General features: G+C 42.6%; 1 protein-coding gene across 1 annotated transcript in view; it reads left to right on the top strand.

The window, feature by feature from the left end:
- The first annotated feature begins 5,907 nt into the window (after nt 1–5,907).
- The window catches only part of LOC126458454 (uncharacterized), a 52,939-nt gene continuing 39,761 nt past the window's right edge, over nt 5,908–19,085 (top strand). Inside the window, exon 1 of the mRNA XM_050095523.1 lies at nt 5,908–6,083. Coding sequence (XP_049951480.1) covers nt 5,948–6,083 — 136 coding nt within the window. The 5' untranslated portion in view covers nt 5,908–5,947. The remainder of the gene's footprint in view (nt 6,084–19,085) is intronic.

Here is a 19,085-nt window from a genome sequence, read left to right as displayed (position 1 = left end):
AGGATGCTGAGGTGGATGTGCGGGGTAACAAGGAAGGACAGGATCAGAAACGAATTTGTTAGAGGAGCTGTGAAAGTGGGACCCATGGGGAAAAACATACAAGACAGCAGACTAAGGTGGTACGGACACTTACAGAGAAAAGGGGAAGAGTATATCGGAAACAGAGTTAAAGATATAAAGAGTGAAGGAGCGAGAAGGAGAGGAAGACCGAAGGTGAGGTGGAAGGATAAGATATCCCGGGACCTAAGGGAGAAAGGATGGAAGAAGGAAGAGGCAATGGAGGAGGAGGAGGAGGAGATTAGTGTTTAACGTCCCGTCGACAACGAGGTCATTAGAGACGGAGCGCAAGCTCGGGTGAGGGAAGGATGGGGAAGGAAATCGGCCGTGCCCTTTCAAAGGAACCATCCCGGCATTTGCCTGAAGCGATTTAGGGGAATCACGGAAAACCTAAATCAGGATGGCCGGAGACGGGATTGAACCGTCGTCCTTCCGCATGCGAGTCCAGTGGAAGAGGCAATGGATAGAGTACTATGGAGGAGAAGAATCCAAAAGAGCAACGCCGACCCTACGTGACGTGGGACAAGGAGACGATAAAGAAGAAGAAGAAGAATCTTTCCTGTTACTGAGCCACAGAACGGCAAGAACGCAAGCTTCTTCGTGCCTTCCTCGGAGGTCTTCTGCTTATGTTTCTCCGGCGAAATCTGGCGGTTGTGTAGTCGTTTTCTTTGAAGACTTCCCGTAAGTAGCTCAGTTTCTTCTCAGTATTCTCTCAGCATCTGAAACGGCTCACGCTCGATGCATCGATGTCCTCAGAACAGAACTTTTCCGCGAAGAGCGGTGACACCTGGTAGCATGCAGATTTCGGTATGTGTGGTGGGTTTCCGATAAACACTGTAGCTGAGACGCCCATTCTCTTTCCAGCGGGCGAGGACGTCTAGAAAAGGCAAGGCACCATCTGTCTCCACTTCCTTCGTGAATCTGATGTTATCCTGGATGCTGTTGATGTGGTTGAAAAATTCTCCCAGCTTTTCACGCCCGTGAGGCTAGACAACGAATGTGACGTCGACGTAACGATAAAAGCAAACTTAGGCTTTGCAGGAGCCGTGTCCAGAGCGATGTTCTCAAAGTACTTCATGAAGAGGTTGGCTGGAACTGGAGCTAATGGGCTTCGCATCGCCACGCCCTCCGTCTGGTTCAAACAATCTCAATCATACAAAAAGTACAATGATGGCAGAGTGTGCTTAAATTTTATCAATATATATCGCCGCGAAACTATGTATTCGTATATTGTTATGCATCTGTCTGTCCGTCTGTTACGAATCAGTTTCCTCCAGAACAGATAGTCGTATGAAGCTGAAATTGATGCAAGGCCGTGTTAAAAGTGAGGGGTGTTTGGAGGGGGCGATAGCCCCCACCGAGGGTTAAAACAAATGATATAGTAAATAAATTGCAGTTGTTTCAAAGAAAATGCCTTTTGTATGCTGCACATCGAAATTTTTATTTTTATTTACGCACCCAGACACGTTTCGCCTATTCACAAGGCATCTTCTGTGGGTGTCCTGAAATATTACGTGATTTGTCCTTTTTATACATAGGTTATGGTTTCAAATGTAGTTATAGATTCAAAAACAGTTCCTTAATGTTTTTTTCTTTTTTTTTACGAAATAGAAAGGTACTTACAGGTAACAGGTAATTTACTGCATCAAAGCAAACTGATTTTTCTCATCTGGCAACCAGGTGGACATCCTGCAGTTCACTTTCAATTCACTGTCTTCATTACACGTCACTGTAACTGCCATCTTTTTAACACAGAGGTTCATTTGTTTTTCTAAGTGTTACCAACTGTTTTGTGTGTGTAACGAAAACAGTGGGCTGAAAGTGAACTGTAAGATGTCAACCTGGTTGCCAGATGAGAAAAAGCAGTTTGTTTGGATGCAATGAATTAGAAGTTACCTGTACGTACCTTTCCATTTCGTAAAAAAAACGTTAAGAAACTGTTTCCAAATCTATAACCTACATTTGAAACCATAACCTATGTGTAAAAAGGATAAATCACGTAATATTTCAGGACACCCACTGAAGATGCCTTGTAAAGAAGGCGGAACGCGTCTGGGTGCGTAAATAAAAATAAAAATTTCGATGTGCAGCATACAAAAGGCATTTTCTTTGAAACAACTGCAATTTATATACAGCTGCTGAGAAAATGGCCACTACAAGAAACGTGTTAATGAAATGGTAATTTATGCTATCTGCGCCAAAGTTAAGCACGCGAATTTGGAGTCTTGTTCAGTTGATTTAGACATTTAATTCAGTATTCTCCAAGCCATCTTACTCTGTGTGACCTGCGATCCCCCTCCTGTTCGAATTGTGGGCGCCACATATTAGCAGGACGTCCCGATCTGTCACAGAAGCACGCTTTACAATTATAATTTTCAAAATATAAATACATTTACATTTGTGAACTGAACCAGCAAAAATATAACTGTCAACAAATTAAGAACTACAGTTTTAAAGGTATCTTATTCTAATCTCAATTTGTTTGCTTTTAATTTGCTTATCAACTCTGTGTCACCAGTAGGCTTATGAGCTTGTTGCTGTGTGTTAACAATTCCATAAAAGAAGTGAAAGCCACACAGTTCAAAAAATTTAAAGCTTTTTGGCTAAATTAAAACACATTTTTGCGATTTTTGATATTTGTAAGTATCAAAACAGCTCAAAACGGTAGTTTTTGAAGGTTTTTTCCCCTTCTGGGCAGTCGCTCCCACTAACATAACTTCATTAATCCGCCCATGAATTGATGTCACATACTAAGGTCTACAGTTCTTTTGCGGGGTAAAACATTCAAGCTTCAAAGTCAGTACAGTCAAAAGATACGGCCGTTTATGGCACTTATGTTGCGAATTCAGTCATCAAAACCTATAGGGTACTTCCCGTTGACCTAGAATCATGAAATTTGGCAAGAAGCAAGCTTTTACACTAAAATTAATGGTAAAACTCCGAACATTGTTAATTTGTAGTTATAGCACACGGAAAAAATATTTTCTTGTCATTTTACCCGACTGCCTGTTACGGTCCCTTTTTCTCAGGAAGGGGAAGACGTAGATTCGAAGCAGGTTACTATGGTCGATGTGCAGTTCAAAGGGCAGGGCGAGCGTATTCGTTTGTTGGGAAGGAGAAACCGACAGTGCTTTTGCTCTCTTTCGGCCGGTCAGCAATGACAGACTCGATGCGCACACCCTGCAATGTTTCTCAAACGATTTTATGGAAACTATTTGATACAAAAAATCATTTTTGCTTTGCTTATAGCTTTATACAGTATATCAGCTTAATGGTGATGTGCCCATGCTTTCGGTAATGGTCACAGTTATTGTGGTAGGCTGCGCGAAATTCGAAAAAGTTTGCAATCAAATATTGGTGTCACTATGATTTTGCGGTTGGTGCACATATTACATAATATGTTGCTGCGTATGAAATTTAGCTAAAATATTGAATTTTTCTTTAGACTTCGCTGGAGGACTCTATCTGTCACGGATTGCGAGAAAACTGATCTGATGTAGCACACTCATTTGCTATCGCGCCGCGCCAGCGATAAAGCCAGAATGAAATATCCGCAACATTCCTCGTAGTTCAAAAATGGTTTGAGATATCGCAATGAGATGTTGATGAAGGATAACACGCAAAGAGGAGAGTATTTTGCCGTATGGTTACTAAGCAAAACTTCATTATCCATCGTGTTATTCCGCTGACTACAGGCTTTTTCTGTGAAAGAATATAATTTTTAAGGGCTATCCATAGCTAGTTAAGCGAGAAATGCCGAGTGTTTTGGAACAACGTAAGTGAAGACATTACACGTTTATTTTTCTACCGAGGATGTGGCCTTTCTTCCTCAGTTCCTCACTTAAAAAACATAATAAACCACTGTTTGAGAATTTTCTCGCAATTATGGCTGCACAACATGTTAGTGAGGTGACAAAGTGTAAATTCTGCTGTGCTTTGGCGAAAGAAGCAGATTTTAACATGGTTACAAGAGAAACGTGTACGTTTTACTCGTAATTCGCCACTCATAACGCTTCTGTAAAAGTTACAAATGTTGAACAAACCTGGCGAAAATAAATGGCTACTTTTGTTGCATTTTCAGCGGAATTCTTTTTAGATACTAACGAAAGCAGAAGTGGCACCTTTTTGAACGGTCGTCGTGCGAAAAATGCGAGGGCAGGCTTCAATCTAGGACAACACTCTCGCTCCAGGGCTCGGCGTTTCCCCTGCAGCGGTTGCCCGCAACCCCCACGTGTCGCGCTTTCCCCACGGGTGTCCTGTTGATTGCTCGTCTACCCGCCATATTGTTCTGCGCTGACTCTATAGAATCGAAATTTATGTCACATACTGATGCATACGGCGCCTTGTCAGTACAAAAAATTTAATCTACGTGAATGTAATCAAATGATACAGCCATTTATGTCCTGTATTTTGTTAATCTGCCAGTACCGATATCGATAACAGGCAAAAATCGTCGAAAATATCGATTCCCGGGTTGGATATTTTACATAATTAAATTGTATGGAACCCTCGGCTCCGTACGCTTAAAGCGTTAAAGTGTCGTCAGTGCCTTGAAGTGTCGCCAGATGTGACGTTACGCAGAGAGATTTGATTCCGACGGGACGGCTGTAGGCCGGTGCGAATGTTTGTTGGGCGACCAACAGTTGGCAGTTACTGCCCTTTGGACTGTCGCCAGCCGAGCTGCAGTGGACGGGGCGCTGGAGAGAGGGGTGGCTGGGTTTTCCCCGGGCGGAAAGAGGCGACCACGTGCGCGTTCCGGCAGCGTGGTCGCGCCTTGGGATGAGCTAAGATGGAGGAGTCCTGCCGCTTGAAATATTGCCACTTAGCATAATATCACGGAAGATGCGTCAAACGCCTTACACGCATGCTAGGAAAAAACTAATGGCAGCTTTGGAACCTTCTCAATGAGACAAGCTGATTGAAAATTGAACGATGTTTGTAACTACAACAATTAAAAAATTATTACCATTTCTTGTATTATTTTTTATAAAAATTGTAACAATTAAGCCCATTACGTTATTTACACTTACGAGACACTAACTGAAAGCGGGTGATACCAGCAATCATATGAGCAGATCACTTTTCAAGTTAAAGTAGTATACAAAATGTTATTAACAGTTTAGTTAATTTTACGTAAATAGTGCCATAACTATGAAATCCTCCACAGATACACAAATTTCTGATTCTATCAGCATGAGTAGCTCCTTTAATTATCCAACTAGTTTCATTGCATATTCATTTATATTCGTGAGTTATAAAATAAGTTGGTGTTTCGACTAGAGGGCTGGATGTGGCGAAATGTGTTTAAGGCTTATTTGAAATTATTTAAACAATGCATAAAATGTTTTATTGAGAGGTCGCAAAGTGACGGCAAAATTTAAAGAATGAATTTACGTAAAATTATTGTGTAAAGTGTGAATGGTGATCAGGGAATTAAGGCCTTTATTACGCTGAAAAAAAACTTTGTCAAACGTCTTTTATAAAAGGCGTTTTGTAAAAGCTTTGATAGTGTAGTTTATGACATACTTCATAAAAGTTTGTGCTTGAATTTTGGCAGGGTAATAAAAATAAGGGGTCAAGACTGTTCGCTCGGCTTGGAGTCCGGAATCCCTGCGGCAGTAACAAATCTCGCCTGTGGTGGAGGTAGTTAGCGAGGGCGGAGCTGCGCAACAGGTGTCGGGACGCGATTCGCCGGTTCCAGGCACGGGGTGGTGTCGCTGGCGTCGCCAGTTCGGCGAACCGCCGGATCTCGCGCCACGCGTGAACGCACGGGGTGCTTCTCGTCGGCAGACGGTGTCCGGGCCATCAGTCCACCGTGAGTCGCGACAGGGTTTGCAGCGCAGCTCAAGGACACCTCAGCGACAGCTCGACTCCCAGCGCCCTCTCCGCCATGCGCACCACTCCTCCAGGCCGTCGTGTGGCGCCCTCTGACAACGCAGCCAGAGGCACCGGCCGCGGCGGGAATCGGTTGCGCCGGCTGCAGTCCCCCTCTGCCGTGCAGCGGAAGAGGGTGCTCGGGCAAAGAGGTGAGTCTGCGGCGCGGCTTTTTGCACGCTATACTTCGTTACTCTACTGACGAGGGCAAAGTAGGTGACTAGCGCTGCCGATACGCAAGCGACACAAACTTTTAAGTTTCTGTACTATGACGCATTACACTGTAATAGTTTTCGACGGATCATGTAAAAGTTAGGTTCGAACTTCTGTGTAGAAGATACGATAGAACTGCCCTACAATACCGTCACAAGTTTTATTAAACTTCCTTTTAAGATGGCTGACAATGTTACTTAAGACTGTACTACAGGCCTTGCGAAATACGTAGTTACTGTCTTCTGATTTTGCTTTCTCCCACTCATTTCCCTTATTAAATACGTTCGTAGTCCCCCTCTGCTACGTTGACTGTCGCGATAAAAAAATATTGAGCGTGTAGCGCAACTGATAACAAGCTTCATTAGATAGTGCCAGACGGCGTCTCATGTTGATAACGGCGCACCCATGCTGCTTCGCCCGGCAACAGCTCCACGTTGTGAAATCAGGTGCCATCTTGCCGCAGTGCTGCCAACGTGACTGCTGCCTTGGTGGGCAGACTGGGCCGCGCGGTGTATTTGCGCTGCTCGTTGCGGGCATTTGGACAATATTAGTTGCTTCTAAAAAAGTACTCCGCCCGCGTATCGAAATTTCTTTTGCGCGAGATGGTACGGAATTGTTCTAGATGTACTCTGCCCGGAGTGAGTGTTTGCCGTTGTACTAGTGGTACCGCCGCTCGATTTAAAAAGACGAACCGCCTGTGCTGTCACTAGAATTAGACTTCAAATTTTATAAACACGACTTGTGCTTAAGAATTCTTGGCTCATGGACATGATACTAATAGTGATCTGTTCGTCGTATTTAAGACTCTACTCGTTAATCTGTGTAGTCGATTTGTTTACATATTAAAGTGACGTTCCGATGTTGCAGCTAAATAGTATTAAAGAGGCAAAGTGTTATTAGCTGCTTTTCAGTTAATTATCCTCCAAAGTAGTCGTTACAGTACTTTTCATGTGGTTATTTAATTTAAAAAGAACTGGTGGGTTCCGTACGTAGTTAGTTTAGTAGCAAATGAATAATCCGCAGCTATTTCACTGTCACGTCTTAAAATATGCCAACATAAATTTTGTAACGTGCTTTCTATAAATATAGTTAATGCTGGCTGACACGTTAGAAATTGGGCTAATCGGTGTCTTCTTTGATACAGTTTACAAAAATGATATAACCTATTAGCAGATTGTGCTCTCAAATAGTTCCAGGATCGTATTGTACCGAGCTGTATTCTAATTTTGAATGTATTCTAAGGTATTTGCATAAATAGTCGTTAGCGACTACTTAATATGATTGGATTGCCTCTGCTTAGAAAGTATCGTGCCTGGCATAAACCTACCATCAGAGTTACCATAACAGGGCACAATTACGAACAAACATAATGCCAGGAAATAGTTGCTGTAAAATAGATCGTATGCTGAGCGTGTTAATGTCAAAACTAAGCTCTATTTCCTGTAATTGTCTAATAGTAATACATGCAGAACTAGTTCTGTTTCCTTTTTCAGTACGGTATTTAACTGAAAATAATGTAAGCTGCACTTTGATTCGTTGCCTTATCCTTCACTAACCTATTTTCAGTGTAATTACCACTCTCGTCTGCATGATACACCATGAATACAGCGTACATGTGGAGTGCAGTTCACGTTAGTTGTGGCTATACCGGCTACATTTGGGAACCGTGATTGTGGAACAATAAAGTACTTCAGTTTTCTGATACTTTTGCTTCACGTTTAATATCTTGCAACGCTTTTAGATCATATCTTTCTAGTCCCCAGGCGTTCATACATACAGAAAAATAGTTAAAATGTCTTTAATATACCTTCCCGTTGTTACCACCTTTAGTGGTGGGAGGGAGGATGTGGGGACAGTGGTTGGCGAGATATTGATAGCCAATAAATTGATTTTCCAAAATACCATAGAGGAATAAACTGCGCTGTTTTCCGCAGAGGATTGTCTTCTGTTTCTTGGCATTGCTTACTGAACAGAGGGCTTAGTTTTGACACATTAAATGTATTTTACTTATTTTTTATTGCCTCCGCGAATTTAGGTTCGCCACTGACACTGGAGGTAACCAGTAAAGTTTGGTAGGATCTCTCTCTCTCTCTCTCTCTCTCTCTCTGTATGTGTGTGTATGTGTGTGTGTGTGTGTGTGTGTGTGTGTGTGTGTGTGTGTAGTGCTATAAACCGTATACCTGTTGCCATAACGGGTCGACAGAAGCGTCAGATCCCACGCGTCGGCTTTGACCCGTGACGTAAGGGTGTTGTCGTGTGACGTCATGACGGCGCGGAGTTTGGTTTGTGTGGCGTTTGATGTTGTGGTTTGTTGTGCTCTCTGGTGGTATGTTCAGGGTTTTCGTTTATGTTGATATTGGTATCGGGAGATGTTTTTGAGCTATATGGGTCAAGGGAAGTGTTTGATCCTAATTTATGGGATCGGGAGGTGCTGTTGAGCTATATAGATCACGGAAATGTCCGATTCCAGAAGATATTGTTTAGTGATATTTGGGGAGTTTGGGGATGTCGGTTTTTTCGTCATTTAGTGTGGTTTTGTATGGGGGTGGGTGTCTAAATTTGTTTGTATTTAGTTTGCCCCCCACTTAAAAACACCCCGTTTCCCGCGCTTGTCCCGTTAGTGTCATTAGGGTTTTTGTGGAAAGTGTGTATGTTTTTCGATGTATTTTCGTCCTCGTCATGTGTACGTACCGACTTAATATGCGCCATATTGGAATCGTGGCTTATGGTCGTTTCCGCCATATTTGTGACGTCATGGGTCAAAGCAGACGGGCGGGATCGGACGCTTCCGTATTTCCGCCATGACTGTCTCCCTATCGCCGACCGCCTTATGTAATGTCCTTTGAGTGTGGTAAAGTTTAAGGTGAAAAATAATAGCCCTTTGTTAACCCAGAACGAATTTGATGCATTTTATAGGGATGATAGGCAATGAAAACATCTTAACTGCAGCTGTCTGTAAAGGTTCGTAATTTCTGTAACTGATAACGCCATAACCAGAGATTTGAAAGTGCATACGTTTTTCTAATCTGCCAATAACTAGGCTTCTACTAGACGTTTTACACACACACACACACACACACACACACACACACACACACACACACCCTTTCTGCGTCACTTTATTTTTAAAAAACGTTGTTCATCTGCAAAATTTAAAGAATGGACTTTAGGTTTTCATTGCCTACCACAGATAACCACTGAACAATGAACTTAAAATTTCAAGGAATAGAGGGAAAATACTGTAAGGCACACATACTGGGGTGTGTACAGCAGTTTAACGATCGGATTGACGGGTTATAAATCAATACATTGACTTGGGATGTCAACAAATCAGGAGACAGAATGAGAAAAGAAATGAAATTGGTTCAGTAGCGGACAGTTAACAATAGACTTTTAAGTCGCACGCTAGACGACTTGATTTTACGAAGTTCAGAACATAGTCTGCGTAGTAATGAGACAGTAAATGTGCTTCGGTAGAACAGCACTGAACAACGGTTTAATCTCAAAGGGCTCGCCGCAAAGGTCTGGCAGAGCATGATTTGGCAACTAGGCTAGACACGCAGTGGTCAAATAAGTGTGAGTCGGTCTCGTTATCGGCCATCAGTGACGCCTCGCTGTGGTGATAACGGACCGTGAGGCGGCAACGCGTATCGGGGCAGACGCTGCGCTCGGATTGCTTTGCTTCGATGCTGTGTGTGTGTGTGTGTGTGTGTGTGTGTGTGTGTGTGTGTGTGTGTGTGTGTGCTGCAGAGGTCACGGCCAGAGCGTTCGTCAAACGCAGTTTCTGCTTATGTCTGTATATTTCCGTCATGCCTTCTCCAGCTGCTGCTCAAGGGGCATCAACTCGACGGCTGCCAGCGACTCGCTTGTTGACATTGCGTGTCGTGTAGCAGAGGATGCTGGGAAGGCAGCACAAATTGTCTGGCGTATGAGCGGAATAGTTAAAAATGTGTAAACGTTACATTTATGTGACTTACTGACGCAGTTCCAGGATAATAAGGGAGAGTTAACACTTTCGTTTTCCACACCGATTGCGTCTTTACATTCGGCGTTTAATTGCAAGCTGTCTGCAATACTACCCAAAAACGGAGTTTGACTAACGTCCCCCATTACACAACTTAAAAGTAACGTTTCCGTCAATGCGAAGCGTGCAAAATGCTACACAACATACCTGCGTCCTGGGAGTTGACAGACCAACCTGTGATTCTACAGTTTGACGTAGACGCCAAACAGCGTATTTCTCTGAAGTAAAGACCAGCGACTGTCAAATACTCTCGGAAAAAGCATTTCGTTTGAGACGGTGATTTACTTGTAATTTCTGTTGACACAATCACGTTGTACGAAGCAGCGATTTTGTCAACAAACAAAATTACAGTAGAAAATATACCAGCATCGACTTGAAGCGAAGTCAGAGATTTGGGATTTGTTATTCACTTACCCCTTCATTAACTGAGGTATTAAACATAGAAGAGGATGTACCCGCTGAAAATGAAAAAATACGAGCGAAACTTGGGTAATTAAAAACCCATCTTTCGAGAAGGGAATATTCGCATCAACAACTTAGATGGTAGCATACTCTTCAGGCGTACAAGACGTTTTCATCAAAGCGTTACTTCTAATCTGCAGAAAAATGTTAGGTATCTTTTAATTAGCACAGAATCACTGCTTTATGCAGTTCCTAAATGAAGGGCAGTAGTGTACTACTTGATTAGGTGTCTACAGTGCTTAGTCAAGTACGGATTTGCGTTTCATTGGCTTGTGTGAGCCAACTTGGATGTTTTCGGTGTGCAGTTTAGTGCAAAATACCTACAGGTCGACTTGAATTATTAAAAGGTGCATGAAGTTTCGCCAGATTTGTCCTACAGTGCTACAGGACTGTTAGCTGCATTTACACGGCGTGCTTTACATTTGCTATTATCATTGAAGTAGGCCACACAGTAAGACGTGATTCATAGGAAACATAATGTGAACGCATCTCGGAGCACGCAGCGTTAAAAGCAGGAAAGCCCGTGTCACAGCTTTTGTTGTTGATGTCTAGATATACAAAATTACTTCCTCGCAGTGCTCCTATGTTCACAGCATTCTCTATGCGAATCATTTCTTAAAGTACGCTACCGGTAGTGCGTACCTTGTAATAAAATATGTGTAGGTTAGAGCGCGTCTGCCTTCAATGTGGTGATACTGCCAAATAGATAACTGTACTCTCATCACGTCGCGATCTATAGCTCTTTAAATCAAATGTCACTGGACATCCCAATAAACATAACAAAACTATTGTATTGTTATTCGGATGCTGCCAAAGAGAAATCTTCTGGAGTGATTAGTGTCGTCTGCAGTATGGTAAATAACTTTGACGTTGAATTGCTACCGTCGGTTCTTGCATTAGCGATTTAAAGTTATGTAAATCTTAATTTTTGAGTTCTCAGAGGAGACCTAGCTTGCCTGGTCGGCTGGAGTACGTCTAGGAAGACGGTAAGTTCTGTCTGGACGATAAGGATCTGCTAGCAAGTTCTCTCTTCAGAGAAAGTAACTTGCTTACTGAAGAAATAGCGCCTCTGTTAAAAAAAATTAACTCACATTATGCCACTGCGTGGTGGGATATTTTGGAAAAATTGGTTATAAAATGCCATTATCCGAAGCAAGATTAGGAAAGTAAAATTTTCCTTACACGAAATTTAATGTCTTTCTTCGGCGGCTCCAATTCTTTGCCATACTGCAGAGTAAATGTCTGGCATTCGATCTCATTCTTTCCACTGTTCCCCTGTTCACATGAAAAACAGTTGCACCTTGGTTCTGAGTTCACGTCAAACTGTAGGCCCCCTGCAGCTGACTGGTTGTCAGTTCGAAGGATGCAGGGTAATTGCGTACCGACTCTAGGTACGCCTATTAAAGCTCTACTACGCTGCAACAAACGTTCGGGTTGTCAGCTAAAATTCTTAGTGTCATGGAAAATGAGCGTACGCTTGTTAAACATTAATTTTCGTATTGCAGCTGGGTATATTGAAGACTCACGGACTGGTAAATTTTAGTACTGCTACCATCTTTGGAACCTGAGTTTACAGGGACATGAGCAATAAGCAGTTAAGTGACTCATTGGATACATTCGTAGAGTGTATTAAAAGATCCGAAAGCCCACCAAAATACAAGTGACATACGGTTAACTGAGATGGGTGAAAATAATTTGTACAGAAAGAGTAGAGTGTGTCTATCTCGAAATTTGTAAGATTGCTGGGTATTCTGTTACTTCAGACAGAATGAGGTCGTCGATCATAGTATTGATCTCGAAGTCTCCGGTTTTGGAAGTTCGGTAGCGAAGGTCGGTGTAGTCCGTATCGTGGATTCGTCAGTTATTTATGCACTGATCACAGGAATGGATAGAAGACAGTTCTGTTTTTGTAGTGGCATATGCTGCTTAGAGATAGTCACGGAGTAGAAAATCGGGTTTAAATTATGTTTCTAATCAGTGAAACATTGAACCTGTTAAAACTAAAATGTTCAGCTCAATTATTAATAATCGCTTTACTTCGCCTAAACAGTTTAAGTGCGTGTAATTAATGCACACACAAGCGACCTTAACTGCTAAAGCGGATAAATGTTGCGCGCAAGACGAATCTCATTACTGCAGGAATCAGGTATGCCAGACGAACAAAATCACTATTTCCTAAATTGTGGTCGTTTTTCCGCGTTCCCTTGCTGTTAGTATAAGATTGGTGTACACATAACATCCTCTAATCGCCTCAGTAAGCTTCCAACCGGAGCAAAATAAATTGCCGAGGCTTTGGTAAGTCTTCCGTGGTCGCGTCAAGATTGTTCAAGATTCACGCATGCATCTGTACAAACGGGTGTAATGGCTCTGTAATGCAGCGTATTCGTTGTTTCTGTGAATTGCAATCCCAGTATCGGCACATCTCAGACGAATCTTACGAGGGGCACAACTTCTGTTAAGAACTAGTTAGCCACTAAATAGCAGTGACTGCCAGAAGTAAAATAAAATTTTCGGAGATCGAATACTGGCTTCTGAAAGGCAAGAAGTACAGCACGACCAATTGACATGCCATGTTAAAGCCAACCTTCAGGTTGGTGACGTCTGCACCCTCATGTACACGCAGTAGCAGCACAGTCATGTATCTTGCTGTTACACACATGCTGTAACTGCTTACGTTTGTGCGGTGTTGCAGACATCTAGAAGCGACAGGTTGGCTGCGTTTAGTAAAAGCCAACTACGCGGGCCTGGCGTACTGCCTTTCAGCCACGAAGAACGGTTGAGGTCCCCCTCGCTCGTCTACGTATAGGCCAGTCCTATGACTCGTGGCATCTTGCTCCGGCGAGAGGACCCTCCTGTGTGTGGTGCTTGTGGCGTTCAGATCACTGTGCGCCACATTTTGGTAGGCTGTATTTTCGAACAAGAGGGCAGCGGCTAGCTGCCCTCTACTTTAAGTGACGTTCAAACGAATGTAGTGAGGTTTCTACAGTTTCATAATTTGTCTCCGAAAGTTTTAGGGAGATGTTCTTAATATGTTGAGTGTGACTGGCTTATTCATATTTCTTTTCAGTTAAATTTCCCTGTACCTTTCTTTCAGCTCTTGTATGACTCTATACCTGTTGTAATACCGAGCGTAGCACTTTCCGCCCTTCCTTAGTTGTCTTCAGGCGTGTAGCTCATCGGGAGTTACATGGAGTGCCTGGCTGCCGTTTTATAGATTTTTCTCCTCCCTGTGTGTGTTCAACAGTTCCTGAAATTCTATCCACATTAGTTTTTCATGAGTGTAAGGGCGCTGATAAGCTCGCCGTTGAACGTCCTTAGACCCCCAACACACACAAACTGGTGGTAGAGATTTCTTTCTTGGAAAGAAAGACTGTAACCTTGGTTGTTAGCGTGGAAGATTTCTCGGTGTACGTAAGATAGGCGCGGTGCCAACACGGCACCCGTCCGGCCTAGTCCACACGGCTTGTGTACATTGCGCGCTCAGCTGTGGCTGCCTACAGGTGTTCTGCTGTTCTGAAAACATGGACGTGAACTTACAATCACAGCGGCATTATCTAAAACAGTGGAACCTCAGCAACACATCGGTATGCGGGTGTTTAGTGTAGGAAGTAAACGTTGTTACTTTGTTCGATGTTTCTTGTTCCTGAATAACCTCTAATATGAAGTACCCTGCTACTGTCAGTTACTGTAATTAGTTGTAGAACGATCCTTAGAACCGCTTCCTTACATGCCATGTTCTAATATGGAGCTAGGCTGAATGACTTCCGAACATGGCCGAATCTCTTAAATCTGCTTATCCGGCTTGAAAAAAAGAAATATCGATAGTAAGAAGCATCCAATACATTGCTTCTCCTGGAAACACTAACCAAACTTAGGGAATGGCAACTGTCTTCAAATTTCCAATTAGGTTCTCTGAGGAGCGGACGGTTTCTGTTGTACAGATGGGTTGTAATACTGACGGAGCCAAACATATGGAGCATACATGGAAGAAGTGTGGCACGTTTAGCGCTTCTTACAGTGCCACGCTGCACTATTCTGCACCATATTTCCGGAAGGTCTGTGGCTTTCAAAGCGAAGTAGTATGTGTGCGAACTAGTAAGATTGGGTATTGCTAGATTTCTTTCTAAATCTTGCCTAACGCTTGTGCAACTTGTAACTGCAGGCACATAAGGGAGAAAATTACGGACATACCTTAGCGTAATATTTAAAAAATATTATGTTGGTCGTTTGTACCCTTATTATACACCGGCACAGAATTTTCACATCTTGGACTTAACGTAATCATGTGAATTCATTTTACGGAAGATTACGCACTATAGTGTACCATGCCTATGTTTTGACTTCCGAAAACATGATTGAGGGTTGATGAATTTACTCCATCTCGTCCCCGCGTTTTCTCTCTTTGGCCGGAACATAATCCATTGAAGTCTCCGTCAAGAGCGACTTTATGAGGGTTACTAATGCTTGGACTCAGGAATACGTTACCACTGCTTGGCGTCGGTTGTCTCCTCAACATATTCCCGACAAATCGAAGTTGTGTCTAGATATACAAAAGACGCTGTATGCTAGATTTCAGTTGACAGCCTCTTATTAAAAGCCGGCTCGGGACACTGTATAGTAGTACCAATCATGTAGCACACGGATTGAATCATCGCACCCAAAACGTGTAATAATTTCGATCTGGTTCTCTTAAAAGGTTATGCCAGCGGATCTTCCCAGAGAACTAAAGTGATGCAACCTTTGACACATGAAGGGAAAAAATAAAAACTACAGGAAAGATAGTGTAGCATGGATTACTCGGCGTAGAGGTGGCAAGTCATCCGCTCGAAAACTTATTCGAGGTATGTGAGCCTCGAGTGGCTACATATGTGTACCTAAAGTAAGGTATTAGATCAATTCCAAGAGTAGGGTAGTAAAGGAGGCCTAAACGTAACAGGCGAAGAGTTGAAGCACACAGATTAGCGAAATGTCAACTAGATATAACTGGCGCGGGGAAAAGAGGAGCAATGTTAACTCTACACGGTGCCCATATGATGCTTAAAGGAAATAACTCGATACGGTAATAGCAGAAAAGCATCAAAGCAAGTAACGTTTAACAGGTCTGAGTGTGACGCCGATTCCCCCTTGAATGAGACCACAGGGAAGCTAGAATATTTGTGACATTGTCAAACTGTAGCAGCGGACATTCAGAAAATACGAGCGACACTTGTAGTTTCGCGGGCGTAAATTTTCGCCTTCGCATTTAATGTGTCAAACACAAAGATCGGGTGAAACGATGGCAGTAAGGAAAACTTCAAGAGCTCATTTGTTACCTGAAATGTAATCACTGTTAATGTGAAACAAAAGTTAGTTTCACTTCGGTTATCGATATAATTTAGTAGTTTGAAGATGACTTACGCGAGAGCCTAATAACCACTTACTGCAAAGAATCGCTAACAATAACTGGCTGCAGGAAGATGTCGCTCTAGCCATGGGTCGCACCACATCAGATACAGAAATCGTGCTAAGCTCAATGAATACGAAACGTTGCTCGAAAATAAGTTAGGGGCCCCTCAACAGCGTGGTTATAAGCGACCAGGTGTACAGTTCTGACACTGGTGTGCTGCTAACACAGAGGCGGCAGAGCGAAGTTCCCAGCGTGTCGTTGAAATGTGGGTAATTCCATTTCAAGGCCACGTAAGTTTATGGAGGAAAAAAGAATGGAATGACGGGTGAACTACAGAAAGTAAACGAAACGTCAATGTTTAGAGAATCTGGTATACCGGAAACAGTAAAAACTGTTACGTGATTTGATGAGTAAAGCACTTTCTTTACGACATACTGTAGCTGTGCACTTAGGCTTCAATTTCTCCACGGGCGTTGAAGATTTATAACTCTTCTGTCCTGTGGCAAATGCCTCATGTTTTGAGAAAGGGATTCAGATTTAGCGTCATGTTTCTGTAGCGGTGACAGTGTGGTAAGAGTACGCAGTAAGATCTCTTACGTGAAAAGTGAACGAGTAGCTGCGGACCGAATGCAGTGTAGCGCAGCGCTTCTACGTAGAGCGGTGTCTGGCGTCTATCCTTGACCCACAAACCAAACCAGATCTGACATGGCCTGAAGGATAGCTCTAATGGTCCACTGTGGCTGGAATTCAGCCAGCTGGTACTCCTCGAATAAGTGGCGTCAGGATTAAAAATGCCGATGTATCTCATCGGCTTTGTTAATGTTGAGAGCACATACGCTAGTAGGAAAAACTTCCTTCAGAGCTCAGTGATGTCTGTTTTCAGTCCGCTGCGACTGAGCATATTCTTCCAGTGCACTCAGGTTGTAAGACACGACCTGCTTAGTTATCGCATGTCTACTCACGTAGCGTGATACGAGACTACTTGTAAGAGAGAGTTTTCAGGTACTCTCCATCCAGGAGAATTTTTAGTCTGCTTGTTAATAATCTAGACTGCATCACCGAGAGTAATCGGACAGTAAAGTACCATATAGCCTTTTATCAGTGCTGATGAAGCAAATGAAGTAGCATTTTCTCTTAAGGTATCGGGATCTGAACAGCCGCTGTGAGAACTAATTTGCTGGTGGTGTCTGATACTCCCAAAGAATACAGTATTATTCCCCATAACCTGTGCAAGCATCTCTGATTAGTGTTCGTATGCGAAAGGAGGAAAGATTGCCAACTATGAAGGTCGATCGTGGTTGCTTTTTAGGATGGCCTAAATGCTTACGGTGGTTTCACACAGATCGGTATTCAGTCTTCATGGCAAATTTCATGTGTCATCACACCAGCGTCACACACAATTCGGTATAACATCATAGAACGACCTCAATGAAGCTTGTAAGTTTTTCGCAACACGCACACGTTTCCGGAGTTTAGGTCGTAGTCTAATTTGGAAACTGAGAATCTCAGCGCCTGAAAACCTGCGCATGTGTAAAATTGGTTACTCAGTTGGTGTCATGTTTCGTATTTACTGAAGATACTGCTTTGCAGCTCTCCATAATTACTCTCTAGCTGTTGACAGGTGTCCTTCGTGGGTCCGCCATCACAGAATAAGTGGCCATAGGTTCGTTTGAACACTTGCCAGACAGGCTGTACTGCACATGCGCAGCTACGATGACGTAGGCAGCCCGTGTTTGATGCTTGCTCTGCTCATACGCTTTTCGTATCACTTTCGTGTGCACTTTCGTGCGTGGCGAGGCATAACGTGTCCATGTTGTTTAGAGGACCAAGGGAGTTGTACCCTGAGCAATTGTTTCATCAATTCTACCCAGATAAGGAATGCGAAAAGTTTGCAGTTCTTGGCATTTCAAAACTAGACTCCACAGCTCAAAGTACCATAACATTTTGCTATGTAGTGACTTTGACAGATTTTTTCTTCTAATTCGTACTCTGCAATAATATGTAGCATTTCCAATCAGGTTTACTTCTACACAGCACTGCAAAAAGCTAGTAAGATGGAATATAAATGTCTTGCAAATACGTTTCTTGTGTAGCGTACACCAGAATAAAGGACGATAAATTTCATGGCTGTTTCAGAATGTGTAAAAATTAAGTTTTCTGAGGGGCAAAGAAACTGTAAAACTGACAGTTTATATTCTACTCTAGGAATAAAGCCACGTGGGGAGTTAAAACAATAAAACACGGTATGCTGCCAGTCTACAATTCAGCATAGGGCATTCTATAAATTTAAGATGTAAACACAAATTAAGAAATGAATTCAGGCCTAGAGGAACTACTAGACAAGTGCCTTGTGATCGGAAAAGTTTCACAGAAGGCATATTTTGTTAAAGTCTGCTACAGCTGTCAATATATTTGACACAAAATATTTAGTTCAAAACTACTGACCAAACTTTCCTACTTAGTCAGCTTAGTCAATGTTTACGTATGTTCGTACGTATATAGCATTAAGAGATCTTAGTGTCATATAAGGAACAGGACATCAGAGACTACTCCAGCAGCGTCGGAATTTCGTAAACACTATTAGAATGCTTCATTCCGCTCTAACTGCACATCTTTGTCCAGATGCACTCTGAAGTACCTGATATTCAGCTTTTCTGTGTGGTTTTTTGTGATATTAATTTTCTTGGAGGTCCAGTACTGTATTCTCATGTTTGGTCCTTCATTATCGTATGTCGTTCGTCCCATAAAATGAAAATTTGCACTTCAAATTCAACGAAGTTGAAAGTAGCCAATAGTGCGGAATGAAACACTTCGTTTAAAGTAAACTGTCTCAGCGGGAAAAATTAAGTAAATTTCTCTACAAACTGACAGAAATAGCTTCATTAAGACATTACTGGCAGATTACTAATAACGTGGAAATAATATAAAATCAGAAAATTGAATCCACTAACTTACTTTGGTCTTTCATGTTTATGAGAATGTATATTAATTCACGTCATGGCTCCGGGCCACAGAAATGTTTTGTTTTCATTTGACGTGAGCTGTAAACGAAGAGACAAGCAATATCAC

The sequence above is a fragment of the Schistocerca serialis genome, chromosome 2 (assembly GCF_023864345.2).
Source record: "Schistocerca serialis cubense isolate TAMUIC-IGC-003099 chromosome 2, iqSchSeri2.2, whole genome shotgun sequence".
Classification (NCBI taxonomy): Eukaryota; Metazoa; Arthropoda; class Insecta; order Orthoptera; family Acrididae; genus Schistocerca; species Schistocerca serialis.
Note: the sequence above shows the minus strand (reverse complement) of the source record. Positions and strands in the feature narration are given on the sequence as shown.